Genomic DNA, 16500 nt, shown 5'->3' with positions numbered 1-16500 from the left:
GTGGTGACTGAGGACCCCTTCCCTAGGCAGCAGTGACTGAGGACCCCTTCCCTAGGCAGCAGTGTCTAACGACGCCTTCCCTAGGCAACAGTGACTGAGCACCCCTTCCTCTAGCAGCGGTGACTGAGGACCCCTTCCCCAGGCAGCAGTGACTGAGCACCCCTTCCTCAAGCAGCGGTGACTGAGGACCCCTTCCCCAGGCGGCAGTGTCTAATGACCCCTTCCCTAGGCAGCAGTGACTGAGCACCCCTTCCTCAAGCAGTGGTGACTGAGGACCCTTTCTCCAGGCAGCAGTGTCTAACGACCCCTTCACTAGACAGCAGTGACTGAGCACCCCTTCCTCAAGCAGCTATGGCTGACAACCCCTTCCTCAAGCAGCAGTGTCTGACAACCCCTTTCCTAGGCATTAGTGACTGAGTAACCCCTTCTCAAGCAGAAATGTCTGAGGATCCCTTCCCCAGTCAGCAGTGTCTGATATCCCCTTCTCTAGGGGTTGGTGACTGAGGACCCTTTCCCCAGGCATTAGTAACTGAGGAAGGAAAGAACAAACAGAAGGCGCCTCTAAGTGTAGTAAACAAAAGTCTTTAATTGCCCAAAAGATAAAATACACTTACTAAGATTAAAAATAAGCAAGGCTCATCATAGTGGATATAGGCAGGTAATCCAATATGCAGCTAGATGGAGTTAGTCCCAACAGACCAGTGGAGGGAGGCTGCAGGAGGAAGCACCAGGACGTGACATCAACGGAAGGCGACCGGAGCCAGCGTGGAAACTGAGGACCCTTTCCCTAGGTAGCTGTGTCTGAGAACCCCTTCCCCATGCAGCAGTAAAGGAGGACCCCTTTCCCAGGTAGTGGTGACTAAGGACCCCTTTCCCAGATAGCAGTGACTGAGTACCCCTTCCTCAAGCAGCAGTTTATTGAGGACCCCCTCCTCAGGCACTAGTAACTGAGGACCCCTTCCCCAGGCAGCAGTGATTAAGGACCACCTTTGCATTTTGGCCTTTTTTCTGTAACAGTGTGACAATCCACATTTACCAGGTATTTCAACTTAAAGCATATTTAAATTCAGGAACAAATATTTAGCAGTCAGATGTAATGGCTACATAAACTTTTTTGTCAGGCTTTTTGTTATTTTTTTTTTTTACCTGGTGATCCTTTTATTAACACACTTTCTGTCCTAAGTTAACAATGCTAACATAGGGGAAGGTGTTCAATAATTCACAGAAAAGGACCCGTGAGTGCTGATAGCATTGAAATTTGAGTTCAATGCACAGCAAAGTCACTGGACACTGTTTTCTGGCAATGTTCATTTTCCTGTGCTTGAAGAAAATGTCCTTAGCCTGCAAGGAGAAAACAAATGCGGACACCACATCTAAGGACTGGTAATCTGCAGTATATACATTTTTTGTTCTTAAATTTTTTGTTCTTGAAAGCCCCTTTTTACACTTGCAGGCCGATCATTTCATCAGTTCAGTCATGTTTTTTCAAAGAAACAATGGATGAAGTTTATATCAGTTTTCATGAGTTTTTAATCCGATTTTTACATCTGAGTCCTTAACCACTTGAGTCCTGGAGACATTTTTTCATGCAAAAATGGACCGTTTATTCGTTTACATCCCTTTTTTAATGGAAAAAATCCATTCCAAAAAACAGATGTTGATGGAAGCAGATGTAAATGGATTATCATCCATTTACATCCTTTTTCCATAGAGATGCATAAATGCCTGTTTCTACTCCATCAACGAATGGATGAAAAACAGACAGACAGTCCATATGCGTAAAAGGGGCCTAAAGCCCAATTCCATGTTGGGCAGACCCCATTCCCCATCACTCCTTTCCCTCTTGGAGCACCCACCCTGAATTTTCTTTAACATGCACAATATTTTTGGAGCTGTCTTTGGTCTAGGCACATGACATTTGGCGGTGGACAGTCTTTATCGATGCAGCAAACGTTCAGGTAATGAGCAATGTTTTCTGCATCACTCCCTTGTGAGCCCAAAGTGGGTGTGGCTTTGACACCCTAAACTCACAAGAAGTGGATTGAAGGACTTGAGTGTCATTTAAATCAGAATAGGAGGGGTAGATGGGACCAGAGGTGGATGATAAGTGAAGTGATGGAACTTGGAGAAGGTGAGTGCTGATTTGTTTTTGTTTTGTTTTGTTTTATAGGGGAATACAGGGAAAATATTTTTTAAAAAGTTGGGCTTTATAATACTACATTCCAATATTAACCACTTTACCACCGGAGGATTTTCCTGCTAAAAGACCAGGGGTTTTTTTGCGATTTTTTACTGCGTGACTTTAACGGACAATCGCACGGTCGTGCGACGCTGTACCTAAACGAATTTCACGTCCTTTTTTTCCCACAAACAGAGCTTTCTTTTGGTGGTATTTGATCACCTGTGCGATTTTTTGATCACGCGCTATAAACAAAAAAAGAGCGTAATTTTTGCAAAAACAACAATATTTTTCACTTTTTTTATATGAAATTCCCCCAAAAAAAATGTAAAAATCAAAATTTTTTAAAATTTTCGGCCAATTTGTTTTACGCTACCTATGTTTGGTAAAAAAAATCGCAAAAAGCGTATTTTGATTGGTTTGCGCAAAAGTTATCGCGTTTACTAACAAAGGGAAAGATTTTTGTCATTTTTGGTGTTTTTTTTTTTAACGAGTAATGGCGGCGATCTGCGATTTTTTTTTGCGGTACTGCGACATTGCGGCGGACAGATCGGACCCTTGACTGACATTTTTGACACTTTTGGGGGTACCAGTGACATTACTGCAGTAATCAGTGCTATATATATGCACTGTTACTGCAAAAATGACACTGGCAGGGAAGGGGTTAACAGTATTGGACAGGGAGGGGTTAAGTGTGTCCTAGGGGCGTGTTTCTAACTGTGCAGGGACAGGTCTACTAGTGTAAAAACAAAGATCAACAGTTCTACATAGTAGAACTGTCTGATCTTCACTTTTACAGAGGGAGAACTGACAGGCGGCTTGTTTACATAAGCCGCTCTGTCTTTCTCCCGCTGTACCGGCGATCGTAGTGTGACCGGCGGACATCGGGTCCGCCAGTCACACTCCCGCACTCCTCCGTGAACGAGCCGAGGCGGGCGCGCGCCTCAGCGGGCGCGCGCCCGCCCGCCCGCTATTGGCTCTGGAAGGAGTGACAGGCGAGCGACGTAGACCTACGTCACTCTGCCTGGCCGGGGCCGACTGCCGCAGTAAATATACTGTGCGCAGTCGGCAACCGGTTAAACATGTTTTTAAAAAAAAAAAACAAAAAACATATTACAGGTATAGCACTTGTAAGTATGTTATTTTATTTTCATATACCTCCCAGCCATACCTTTCAGAGTTGTATAAAGTACTCAAAACCCATACTTGAGTAAAAGTACAAGTGCTTGATCAAAAAGTGACTTGAGTAGAAGTGGAAGTGCTCGATCAAAAAGTGACTTGAGTAGAAGTGGAAGTGCTCGATCAAAAAGTGACTTGAGTAGAAGTACTAAAGTATTCAACATTTTTTGTACTTAAGTATTGCAAGTAGTTTTTTTTTTTAATTTTGCTACTCAAGTACTGAAAGTAAAAGTACCAGTAGTTTTGAAAAAAAAATTGCTACTCAAGTACTGAAAGTAAAAGTACAAGTACTGTGTTATGTAGTTATTAAAGAAAGAAGTCAAAAGTTTGAACATCATATTGTTTTTTAATATTTCAAACGCAGCTTTTATTTATGCATACAGTAGCTTTTATTTTCGTATGCGCTAATACACATGTTTTGAGCTTCATGAAACCTGCCATCTACTGTTCTGGCAGTGGTAATTTTTATAATTGTAATGAGTAACTATGCAGCACAAAAAAAATATCGGAGTAGAAGTATTGAAATCATCGAAAAAATGTAGTGAAGTAAAAGTGGAAGTAGGAGAAAAAAATTCTACTCCAGGAAAGTACAGATACCGCCTTTCGGTACTTAAGTACAGTACTGAAGTAGTTCTACTTAGTTACTATACATCTCTAATACCTTTTATAATGGGATAACCCTGATTTTCAAATTAGAAAGTGAATCTATGCTTTTTACATGAAAAGTTTTAAATGTCTGACTTGATTGGGTCAGACTTAGGTAGCTCATAGACTTCAATAAACAGTGGAATCTTCACAGAGCTTATGTGACCAGTGAGCAGTGCCATGTGACCATTATTAAGCCCCCAAATGACATTGTGACCAGTATGCAGTACCCATATAACCACCATTCAACCCTCCAGATGACTAGTATATGATACCCATGAGACTACAATAACGCCCCTAAATGACCAGTGTATAATACTCATGTGGGCAGCATACAGTGCCCAGTGGATCTGTAATAGCTGTCTGAGTACCCATTATAATATCTTCATATGTCCAGCATCCCATTGTAATAGCTGTAACAATTTGTTTTAGTATTTGCAGATAGCTGTGCTGCCTTTATGCCAGTCTCACAGATCCTCTGCTGCAAGCCATGGCCGCAGCAGAGGATCCGGCGCGTCCCTGTTCTCCATTTCAGGTGCGAATCAAGTCCAAATTTTTGCCTGAATTCAGACCTGAAACGGAGCCAAAGACTCACAGGACCCCTTTCAAGTGCCCACCTTGGCTGCCCCAGAGCTGTGTGACCGGCTCCATTGAGAGCCGGTCACACTCTCCTGTCATAGGTACCTATATTACCAGATACATGTTTTATCTTATTGTATAACAAAATGTATAGTTTTTTATATCTTTATCTTTGGAAATTTTCTGTCTGCTGTGCCTATAAAGTATTATTTTGTTCTTACTTTATTTTACCCTAATATCTTCCTGTAAATGATGTATTCTCTTTTGTTGCAGACTGCAGAATCCTACAGAATGTCCATATAACGGGAGCAGGAGAGAAGACTGTCCATGCAGGAAAGACTACACAGCATCTGGCTTGTCCACCTTCAGTAAAGTGAGGCTGGATCTAACCACTTTACAGATCATAAGTAAGTCACCCTTTATACAATATGTTCTCAGTATACTATGTCCGGTATGTACAACATGCATACTATGAGAACATTTTGTAATAATTTGTGATGTCTCTGTTCAGCCACAGATCTTCAGTTTGCACGTACCATTGATGGACGGCCTGTCCCATTTGCCACAGCCGGTGACTGTTACAGCGCAGCCAAATGCCCTCAGGTAACAAAAAATATGCTTACTGAATGCACTTACCTCCAGCTGCACAGTATTCAGTGGCATTATTCTTAATAGTTTGCTGAGGGTTTAATGTTTGCTTTCTTAAGGTACCCATAGATTGTCATGTGATCTGATTGATTACAGACAGATCAGGAGACAATTGAATGTCTATAGGCAGCATGTTAACTATGCAGACACTCCGCTGAACCTTGGTTGGAAAATTCATTCTCCAAACCAATCCTTGTGGTTCCTTCATGATGAGGCTTGCACCGGTGGTTAATGTTCAGCAAATAAACAATGGTCATTTTGTGAATGTCATGGTTTGTCTACACAAGGATCGCTCTATTACTGGATCTTCTGAATGCCATCTTCCATCTGTAGGTACCTTTAGTAGATTGTCTTTTCAGCCAGAAATAGTGACATTGAGGCCAACCAACAATGGTTAAAGACAAGACCATTTACTCTGCACTGCTTGGTGACTCTGTCATAAACATTAAGGGAGTAAAAACTAGGGATCGACCGATTATTGGCAAGGCCGATATGCACTTTCCCTGGTATATTGGAATCCGCCCCTGAGATTACCGATATTGCTGATATTTCGGGAAAGTGCTTGGACTGGAGCTAGAGGCATCACCCCGGTACCGGCACCCATAGCTGACGGTCGGCTGTCTTATAATGACAACCGATGCGGCTGAGAAGCCGCTCAGCTGTTATTACAAGGAGCAGGAGGGGACGTCCCCCCCCTTCCACTGCCTTCCGCGGCTCGCCCGGGTCTCCCGTCCCACCAGGAGACCCGGGGCAACCAGCCTGCACGGCCGTGGATGAGTAGACCCGATCAAAGCCGCATTCGGCTCTGATCAGGTCTCCATGTAAAAAACCCAGAAGTGATGTCATTACATCACTTCCGGGTACTTGGCAGCAAATTAAAAAAAATGTGAGCATTCAAAACAGCCAAACTTAGCGTTTTGAATGCTTTTAAGTGCAGAGGAGGGTTTTGGGGTCTTTTAGACCCCCAGATCCCTCCACCAGAGTACCTGTGAAAAATAAAATAATATATTTTTTTTTAAATGTCCGAAAATATTGGCCAATACCGATATCCGATGACCAAAATATCAGTATCGGCACAAAAAAAACTATATTGGTTGATCACTAGTAAAAATACAACTCTCCTGCTTATCACTATGTTGAAGAGAAATGTTCCTCTGAAGTCTGCCGAGAGACTAACACTCTGGGATCTCCATCTTGAAGTGTCCATCTCCTAAGCCCCAACATCGCGCTCTGCTTTATGGTTCCCGCCAACCTTCATGTCACTACTGTGTTCTGTATTGATGTAGGTGTGGGTAGAAGGAACCACTGAGTGCAGTTGAGAACTAGGAGCTTGACTATCCTGGAATTGTTGATTTCTCCCAAGACCTTTTCTCAACAGATCAGTATTCATGGACTTAGGCTTGAAAGGGGAGAGTATTTATTCTCTTATTTTGCATGTACAGCTTTTGGTCCAGATTATTTTTTAATCAAGGTCACTTTAATGAAGGTTTGTCACTTTTCAATTATATGAGCCATAAATCAGTCTGATGCAAGCTATGAAATTTTCAAATATACTTTATGCTTCTGAAAAATGACTATTCCTTCAGCCAGTGTCATGAATAAATGAATGATGTCAGACTGGGGAAACCAGAGTAGAAGCTCAGAGTATTTAGGCAAGGAGGGCATGTCTTGGCAGTGAGCCATAGAGAGATCAGAAGGAAGACAGTTGAGGAAAATTAAAATTACAATTACAATGGCTGGCAAAGTGTATTAGAAAAGATTGTGGCTTCTATCAAACTGATGATTTAAAAACAAAAATAACCAATTATTGCAATTTTCATTACCAGTGTGCATTTTGCCATTTGATCAAGACAATATATTTGAATTTGGGGAAAGTGATTCATATACGCACACCTTACTTCCTTTTTGCAAACACTTAAGGCTTTGATGGAAGTTTATATTGGTTTGTTTTCTGATGAGAGATTACACATAGAGCCAGAGTATGTCATTGGGATGGGATCCTAAATATATATATATATATGTGTTTTTACGTATGTAGAATAACAGAATTTGTATGTATTGCTTTCACCTAGGGTCGCTTTAGCATCAACCTTCAAGGAACAGGACTCTCTGTATCTGAAATCACTAAATGGATGTCACAAGGAAATTATGCAGTGACTGAAATTACGAAATCTCCAGTAAGGATCTTGGCATATGTTTTTGGCATTTCAGTTTTATTTTATATGAATTTTGTTTAAACCCACTGGCACTCTTCTAATGCTAAAATACATTTACCACTGATTTTTTATTTTTTTTGTCAAAGCCTAATTTAGCAAGCTGAAGTTAGAGGTTGATTGGCTACCATGCAGAGCTGCCCCACATTTTGCGCTCTCCATCTTTAGTAAATCAACCCCAATGCAAAGAGTATACATATATATTCAGATATACATTGTACGGTAAAGCTGGGTACACATTGTCCAAAAAGCGGCTTGTTCAGCAAGCCTGTATTCTGATGGGGGGAGCCCCCCTGCCAGAATACAATGGCACAGTGGGGGAGATCGCCACACCTACATTGCTTGTGTTGTTTTTTTTTTTTATTAACTCACTGGGTTGAACGGAAATACCAGATTTAAGAAGTTGAGTCTCAGCTGAGTTCACAGGGCAGCATCAATATTGACATAAACGGTAAGACTTCTCCAATCATTTCCCCCCGTTCTTGCTAAACCGCACCCATGAAGGAGTCTTCCGTGACTACTGTATTCTGACAGCCAGCACCCATGGCTGTCTGAATATCTGATTAGATGCAGCCACCATTTGGCCCAGCTCCTTCAATTCTCATATGAAAGGATGTCAGGCAGGAGGATGTCAACTGGGCCAAGCATTACTCGAATTTTGGCCATTTTAGTAGGAACCGGGCGATTTTCGCTCTGTGTATGGCCAACACTATAGATATGTTTGTATGTCACACATTTTTATTGACTGAATTCATTACAACCATGTCAAATGTAACACAATCCTCCATTTATGTTTTACTAGGATGGAACCAAAGTGACGGGAAAATGTGGTGGCTATTGTGGCAAGTGTATTCCGTCTTCTGCAACCGGCCTCCGTATTCAGCTCTTATAGTACTGGTAAGACGACCCTAAATGGATTCCAGGCACTGATAGTTGATAAATCAGTCTCTCAATAATTAAAATGATTTTCAGATTATTGGGTGTCAGTTGGAAAAATGCCCCTTACATTGGGAAGAGTGCCCCCCTCCCCCTTTAGAGTGGTTATCAGAATGCTTTTACAGACGGCCAAAAAGATCATTGGTGTCATGCAGCTGCTTCTACCAATGGCCCTGGCCCTCAAACTATATAGGCACCATCAGATAGGAGGTCAATCTGCCACAGCTCAAGGAATCCCTAGCAGCCTCCCAAAGAACCCTAGAGATCCCTAGAACCCCGGTTGAGAATGTCTGTCCTAAATTCACACAATACTAATCACATCATGCATGAAATGTGCCTGTTTTGCCAATAGTGATAAAGCATTTTGGTATCTAAATACCAGTGACTGGCATATATCAACAACACAGATACCTCTTGATTTTATTTGTTAGGGGTGGTGATAATCCCAATGTAGTCAGGCTCCAGCTTTAGACAGATACAGTTTTTCTATTTGGTGAGCCTAATATACAGTAATAATATATAGTACGCACTCAAGATGTACGTACTGCAAATCATGAAACTGAATAATGCATCCCCCTGAAGTATTGTTTTTTGGTAAAACCCTTGTCATTAAATCTTTTGCTGTCTCTTTGGAGAGATTCCCCTATAGTTACTGTTCTGGAGATGCAACAGAATGTGAGAGGAAATCTTAAATCCTTATGTGCGGTGTCTTATAGTGACATCCATTCCTAATAGCATCTCATGAACTGTACAATAGAGCACAACGCACCGCACCATACCACAAATTATATACTATTCATTGTGGTGTGCTGCATTTGAAAAAAATTGGTAGCATATAATAAAATGGCTGCTTTTATGCAATAAATGTTAATGTGTGCCAGAGTGAAGGGTTGAAACCCTGTTGGGCTTTTACTGTTATCTAGGGCTCCTTTAGAGAGCCTCCCTCATACTTTCTTTCTTGTAAGGGAAGGCTAGAACCACTGTGTCCCTTCCTTAACTTCCTGACTGATAAAACCGTTGTCAACGGGTCCCCAGGAAGCAGTAAAAACCCAACAAGACCCTCTCTAAACCCTCTCAATCTAAAACAGAAAAATGTTTTTGCCTTGACATACACTTTAATAAAGTAAAAAAAAAAAATGAAAAACAGTAGCTATCTGCAAAAGTGCAGCTACCAAACATATCTCAGTTCGAAGAAGTCCGATCAATTATTCCAGCCATAGATGGATTGAATCTTGGCCAGTTTAGCAGGGACCAGCTGAGATTCCATCTATCTATGAACAGGCTGGTTGTAACTAAATCAATCCATTGATCGGCATGGGTACATCCAGCCTATCGGATTTTTTTACATGCAACCACTGACAGTGGCTATAGCTGTTAGCAGTAATCGTGTTCTGCTCCCTGCCAGCAGAACTCAATAGAGGGATGGCTCCCTGCCAGCAGAACTCAATAGAGGGATGGCTCCCTGCCAGCAGAACTCAATAGAGGGATGGCTCCCTGCCAGCAGAACTCAATAGAGGGATGGCTCCCTGCCAGCAGAACTCAATATCGCTGAGGGAGCCCCATCAACATTGTGTTAATGGGGGAATCTATAGAGTTTCTCTTTCCACCTGTGATGGAAGGAAAGAAATTAAATCACCTGTGGATTGCTTAACTACAATTTAATATCCTCTTTCTTTTGTTTTAGGTGCTTTAAAGATAAGAAGTTCAGATGGATTAAGACATGTGTTGCAATACCTCTTCGTTCAGTGTTTGTATATGTGTAAATAGCTTGGATACCAAGTGGTGTATAGTGTAATATTTATGTCTGATTTTATTTATTTTAATATTTGTGGGCGTAAGAAAAAAAAAAAGAAATGTCTCTTTCAAGCCCTCCTCTGCAAGATGCGCCTCCAGCCGAACATGACCGGAGCCATCACCAGTGAAGTGGTTTTGGCTGCTTTTTTTTTTATGTGTCCCTGTTCCTCTTTGCAGTCCGTCCACTGCATTGTACATGCTCTACATCATATGTAGCATACTGACATGGCTGATGTTCTGTTATAACAGTTTTGTATGGTTTATCATCCGTCCGTGATCTAGCAGTTCTTCCTGGCTTATCAGCCTCTGGTGCTTTGCAAGAGTAACAGGGTATATTTGGCATTTTTCTGAAAAATGTTAATTTCTAAAAAAAAAAAAAAAAAAAAAACAATCTTTAATAAGCTGGGACTGGACAGGTCCCATGTGTCAGGCCACCAAAGAGCTAAAGAATTTACAGCTGGCACCAAACTTTTTTGAGCCTTTTTTGTTGTCAATGACAGCTCATGTTGTCCAACTCTATTGGCTCCAAGTTGAGCCATCTAACCTATATAATTAATCCTTAGGACTTGTGCCAGGACACTATCTGTAGGGAATTTGCATGTTCTGCTTGTTTATCCATGGATTTCCTCTACATACTTATTTATACACACTCCAAAAACATGCTAGTACGGTAATTGTCTTGTGTCTAAATGGGGTTGGGGTGGTGGGTGTGTTTTCTTTATTGCTCATAGTGGGTATCACAGACACTTTGTAGACCGCTACATGCAACTCAAATCCTTAAAGCAGCAGCTTAGGCTCACCTGTAGTCAGCAGTGTCAGTAAGTACTGACATGCATGTTTATCATAAGAAGTCTGCATGGTAGCAACATTTAAACTGTGCTAAACATGCATTTAGACAGAGGGAGGTATAAAAAGGTTTATTAGAATAAGCCTATAAATTCTCTATATTCAAGTGTTTTGCTGATGGTATATACATACTGTCCAATGAGGTCCATTGTCACTGGGCAAGTCATGCAAACACAGATCTTAAATCTTGGTCATCTTGATTATGGATCTTCATATGTGTTTCCAGCCTTACTGCCTCCTGAAACAGCCTTGTAAAGCTGTCTCTTTGGTGTTATATTTAATTCTAGCTATAAGTGTATATTTCTACTATCATAGCTAAGCTGGTTAGTATAGAGATGGAAACAAGAGAGTAATACAGATTCTGCATAGCCACCATGATCCAAAATAGCCAGGAACAGAGGGGCTATAAGATAAGTTGAAGAGTCCATCATGGCAGTCCTCCAGTTTGCTTCTTTAGCTAACATACTCAACTTGCTCATGATATGAAAACCCCAGCATTTCCCATAACACACTGAGAATGTGTTACCCCAGGTAATGGTGGCAGCCGCTCACCATTAACACAACAGCTAAGACAACTCACTCTCTTTCTTGGCATTGCTTATTCCAAGTCAATGTAGTGTAGCTGGAGATTGAGATTCTAAAGTTTCAGCCAGCGATAGAGCAACTTCCATTAGGGAATGCAGCATTATGAGTGATCCAGAGAGGTATTACCGGCAGCATAATTCCCCATATGTCATGGCCCTAAATCCCTAAACCAAAATTTTCATAAATGAAACACAATTGAAGCAAAAGTGAAATCTGCCATACACTAGATATACCATGCAAATAAACTAGAAACCCATTCAAAAAGTTCTCCAGATGTTCTACAAATGGTGAATATAGCAGTCTGCATCTTTGCTTAGTGTGCAATAATGTTGGCTGCACTAATTTTACTTCTGCTGAAGATGGCGCCATCTTGGATATATCTCAATTTACTTTCTCCATCTCATCTTCCACTTGTTGCTGGTGTCGGTGATAGATGGAAGGACGGATGGAGGAAGTTGGTGCCAACAAATGGCAAGGATGGTGCCGGTGTACTGCCGAAATCTCCAACCTGCCGAAATCTCCAACCACGTTATTTCTGGTGAGTGTACACTGGGAATAATTGTAGATTTCGAGCACTTGGTGTTTTCACACACCGGCAGCCTATACACCCGAGTACATAGTATAATTAGTGCAGATTCCCTTACACCGCCATGTACTCGGGTGTATAGGCTGCTGGTGTTGTGTGAAAACACCAAGTGCTCGAAATCTCCAATTGTTCCCAGTGTACACTCACCAGAAATAACGTGGTTGGAGATTTCGGCAGGTTGGAGTTTTCGGCAGGACACCGGCTTCAGCAGGAGTTAAGCTAGTGCAGCCAGTAGTATTGTACAGTAAGCAGAACTACACAATACTGTATTCATCATTTCTAAAGCAACTGGAGAACTTTTGGAATGGGTTTTTGATTAGCTTATTCGGCCATTTGGCAGAGTTTACTTCCAATTTAACATCATCAAGTTATTAAAAACAAGATTTCCCAAAATCTCCCTGCCTTTCAGGGAGCAAGCACTGACAAAAAAAAGGTACTTTACAATAATGAAGTGCAGAACATTAGAACATTTTTCATGAACATGCCAAACGTACCCTTTTATATATTTCATCTTTTGTCTGCGAAAATGTAAAATAACATTGTGAATTCTGTTTTTGTATTTAATGTAATATTTTATACTGAAAAAAGGGAATCATTTGCACTACAAGGTCAAAGTGAACAACAATGGTGCCTTTTATAAAAAAGAAAAAAATGAGAAATATCTTTATAAATATTTATTGAATTATTAGCTCAGAGTTAAATATTATTTTTGATTTTTTTTTTTAAGTTACACTAAAAAATATACTATAGTAAAAAAAAAAAAAATACTGACTTGAGATAGAGCTTTGTTTTTATACTGTCCATGAATTTTTTGTTGATGTTAAACTGTTACGTTCACTAAAATGAGCCTGCCAATAAAGACCTGTATAGTGTTTGTATAGAGGCCATCATATGGACCAGTCACAGGGTAAAGAAAAGCCATTTTATGACACTTTATTCTCTCCACAGATGGTATAAAATCCTTATGGATTTAACACTGAGTAAGCTGGAATCACACCCGATGGGTAAAGAAATAGCATTAAAAACACCTTTGCTGATAATACTTACCAAAAAAAGCAAGCTGTCTAAATAGCTAAATATAACCACATAATACCTTTTCTTTTAGTCTGTAAAGCCTAACTCCACAAGTGGGGAGACTTAAAATTTTTCCCACATTCTTATGTCTGTCTGTGACCCATTAGTGAGATTTTCCTTCACTTTCTGTCCCTGCCACACCAGCAGAAGAAAGGGCAGGGGGGGGGGGCAGTTGTCACCAGGACAACATTCTAGATGGAGTTAGAGTAAGACCAGTCAACCCAAAAGTGATATTTTAGTTGTAGTTGGAGACGTATGGGCTGAGTCACCCTTCTGGCTTCTTTAACCTTCCAGGGCCTATTCACACTAAAGCCCCGTACACACGTACTGATCGTCGGCCGAACGATCGGCCGTCTTTTGTCCAGGGCTGTCATGTCTGTTGAAAACTGCAAAAGACTGCACACGAATTTTGTCGGCCAACAACAGCCGACTGCAGAAGTGATGTCATGTGATGGTTGACTTTCCGTGTCTTTTTTCTTCTCTGAGCATGCCCAGTCTTGCTAATCTGCTGTCTGTCGGCCGAAATCTGTACTGACTGGCGAACAATCGGCCGTTCTGGTGTTGGCCAACAAAAATTTTAATGCCTGCACGACAGATTCTGTTTGGCCGAAAATGCACTGTCGGCTGTCCGAAGCATCATACTAACAAGCCTACAATCGGCCGATCGGTCATCGGCCGAATATTTATTGCCGACAATCGGTACGTGTGTACGGGGCTTTACACATTGCCATGTCAAATATTAAACACTACTGTGTATGAGCTCTTAGAGGTTCCCTCCAACAAGGTTTAGGTTTAGGTCATCCTTAGACAAGTCTCAACTCCAAGAGAGACCTTCCCAGGATCCCTGCGTAAAAAAAAACCAAAACCACCAGAATGGCAAAATAACACAATTTCATTATAAACATCTACCATAGCTAGCTGGGTGACTGGGGAAGCAATATTACCTCTCCTATTGGTTTAAAAATTGGGAAAACGAATACCAAATATTGTATGTCAAGGGCTTTTTGCAGCAATACATTATTGATTGTCATTGAATCAAGATTAGTCTTCACTGTGAAAGAGCACATTTCTACATCCTAAATGTACTTCTGTCCAGGGAAAACCTGAAAAATGGTTCATATAACTGTATTAGACTGACCGTACATGCTCAGATTTCTTGCTTAGAAATCAAGCCATTCCCCCATGAATGGCTGAATACCCACACACTGCTTTCTAAAGTTTATTTAATTTTGAAATCAACTTCTGCTGAGCCAGGTTGGTGCCGACAGAACCACTCACAGGACCACTTCAGCAGGAATCAACCACAATTTGAGCCATGCATGGCCAACATTTAAATCGTAACACTTTTGATGAGAAAAAAACATTGCCCTCTAGGTCATCTCTTTACATTGCAAGGATTTTAGCAAAATACCTTTTGTCATCGTTTCTTCCTTTGTGCTGGGTGAGTCTAATTGGAGGGGTTTCATAATAATCAACCAGCTACTGCACCTACAGGGCTCTAATGAGGAAAATTGCAGGGTCTGCATCCCTTTAGACATGTTCCTAGTAGGAGTATCTCACCAAAAATCCCATTTTCCTTTTCAATCTGCAGTGCTGAAATGTTCTGTAAAATGCAATGCAATATGGCTACCTGGAGGTGTTCTGTACACAGAATGTATACTGACCACACCCCAGAAACATAATTTCCTGCTTGTGTGATTGGCCCACTGATTTTCCCAGAAGTCTGCACTAAGATACAAGTCAGATATCAGGCATCCCCTGCAACAAAAATGTCATTTTTGACTTACCATAGAATACATTTCTCTGACGTTCATTGACTGACTATTTGCTATTTTGTTTCCTCATGAAAGTGGAATTACCCTTTAATCTTCAGTGACTCCTTTTATTACTTGTCAGCTGGTAGATAAAACGATTAATTGTGAATATATTAGGTGATGATGGGATATAACAAAGTTTGGTTTAGCTGCCACCCTCAGCCCTATCTTCAGGTTTTTTTAGGAACACAATCTACTTCTGGGCTGTTATAAAACAATAAGAGCAGATTTGATGATGATTTCCATAGAATATATTACAGTTCATCATCAGTCACAAAAAGACAGATAGATAAAACAATAGTCTTGGCACATTTTTACTTCAAGTGGTTATAAAACTCAGACATAAAATGTGAACAAAGCCTGTCCCTCTATAGAGTACTTGTCTCTGCTGCCTCGTCCTCTGTTATCAGCATAAATCACTTCAGGGGAGAGTTCTCCAGAGACCTCCAGCTGATTTACAGCTTTAGCTTTGTTCCTGTATGAAGAGGGGGGGGGTGTCCCTTCCCTCTAATCAGCTTTCAGTGCTCTCCTCACTGAGCTCTGTAGTGTGTGATTTCATTTTCCCGCTCCCTTTTTTTTCTAAACTCTCAGACATGCCTTAAAGTGATACTAAAGTCTGTTTTTTTTTTTTGTTAAAAATAACAAACATGTAAGACCCGGTTCACACTAGCGCGACTTGTCAGGCGACTTGGTCGCCTGACAAGTCGCGGTGGGTCGCCTGCCATAGGATTAGCACAGGACCCGTTCTAATAGGAACGATACAAGTCGCTCCGACTTAGAAAAAGGGTCCTGTACTACTTTGGGGCGACCTGCATTGACTTCAATGATATGAAGTCCGTGCATGTCGCGCCGAGGTCGCGGTACACGCTGTGCACCGCGACTTCACAGGTCGCCCCAGCAAGTAGCGTCGCCCCTATGTGAACGGGGTCTAATACTTACTTGCTCTGTGTAGAGCAGCCCAGATCCTCCTCTTCTAGGGTCCCTCTCTGGCGCTCCTGGCCCCTCCCTCCTATTGAGTGCCCCTACAGCAAGCAGCTTGCTTTGGGGGCATCTGAGCCGAGCCGCAGCTCCCTGTGTCTATTCAGGCACTGAGCCACTGCCTGGACCAACCGCCTCTCTCTCCTCATTGGCTTACTGACTTTGATTGACAGCAGGGGGAGCCAATGGCGCCGCACTGCCGCCTCAGCCAATGAGGAGGGAGAGTCACTCTGGCAACATCACTGAATAGGGATGGACCTCGGGTAAGTATTAGGAGGGCTGCTGCACACAGAAGGCTTTTTATCTTAATGCATAGAATGCATTAACTAAAAAAAAAAACCTTCTGACTTTATAACTCATTTAAATATTTAGAACTTTGAAAGGATGTAGAGGAGAGAAGACTGTAAATAAACAGGTACAACTTATGTAGGATTCATTTCATTT

At 41.5% G+C, this 16500-nt stretch overlaps 1 protein-coding gene across 1 annotated transcript in view; it reads left to right on the top strand.

Moving 5' to 3' along the window:
- ADAMTS9 (ADAM metallopeptidase with thrombospondin type 1 motif 9) overlaps positions 1-8350 on the top strand; it is a 344253-nt gene extending 335903 nt beyond the window's left edge. Inside the window, exons 36-39 of the mRNA XM_082265401.1 lie at positions 4856-4989; positions 5094-5185; positions 7303-7407; positions 8246-8350. Of these exons, the coding sequence (XP_082121527.1) occupies positions 4856-4989; positions 5094-5185; positions 7303-7407; positions 8246-8335 (421 nt within the window). The 3' untranslated portion in view covers positions 8336-8350. The remainder of the gene's footprint in view (positions 1-4855; positions 4990-5093; positions 5186-7302; positions 7408-8245) is intronic.
- Positions 8351-16500: the final 8150 nt, after the last annotated feature.

This window comes from Pelophylax lessonae (genome assembly GCF_965119305.1).
Source record: "Pelophylax lessonae genome assembly, chromosome: 8".
Lineage (NCBI taxonomy): Eukaryota > Metazoa > Chordata > Amphibia > Anura > Ranidae > Pelophylax > Pelophylax lessonae.
Note: the sequence above shows the minus strand (reverse complement) of the source record. Positions and strands in the feature narration are given on the sequence as shown.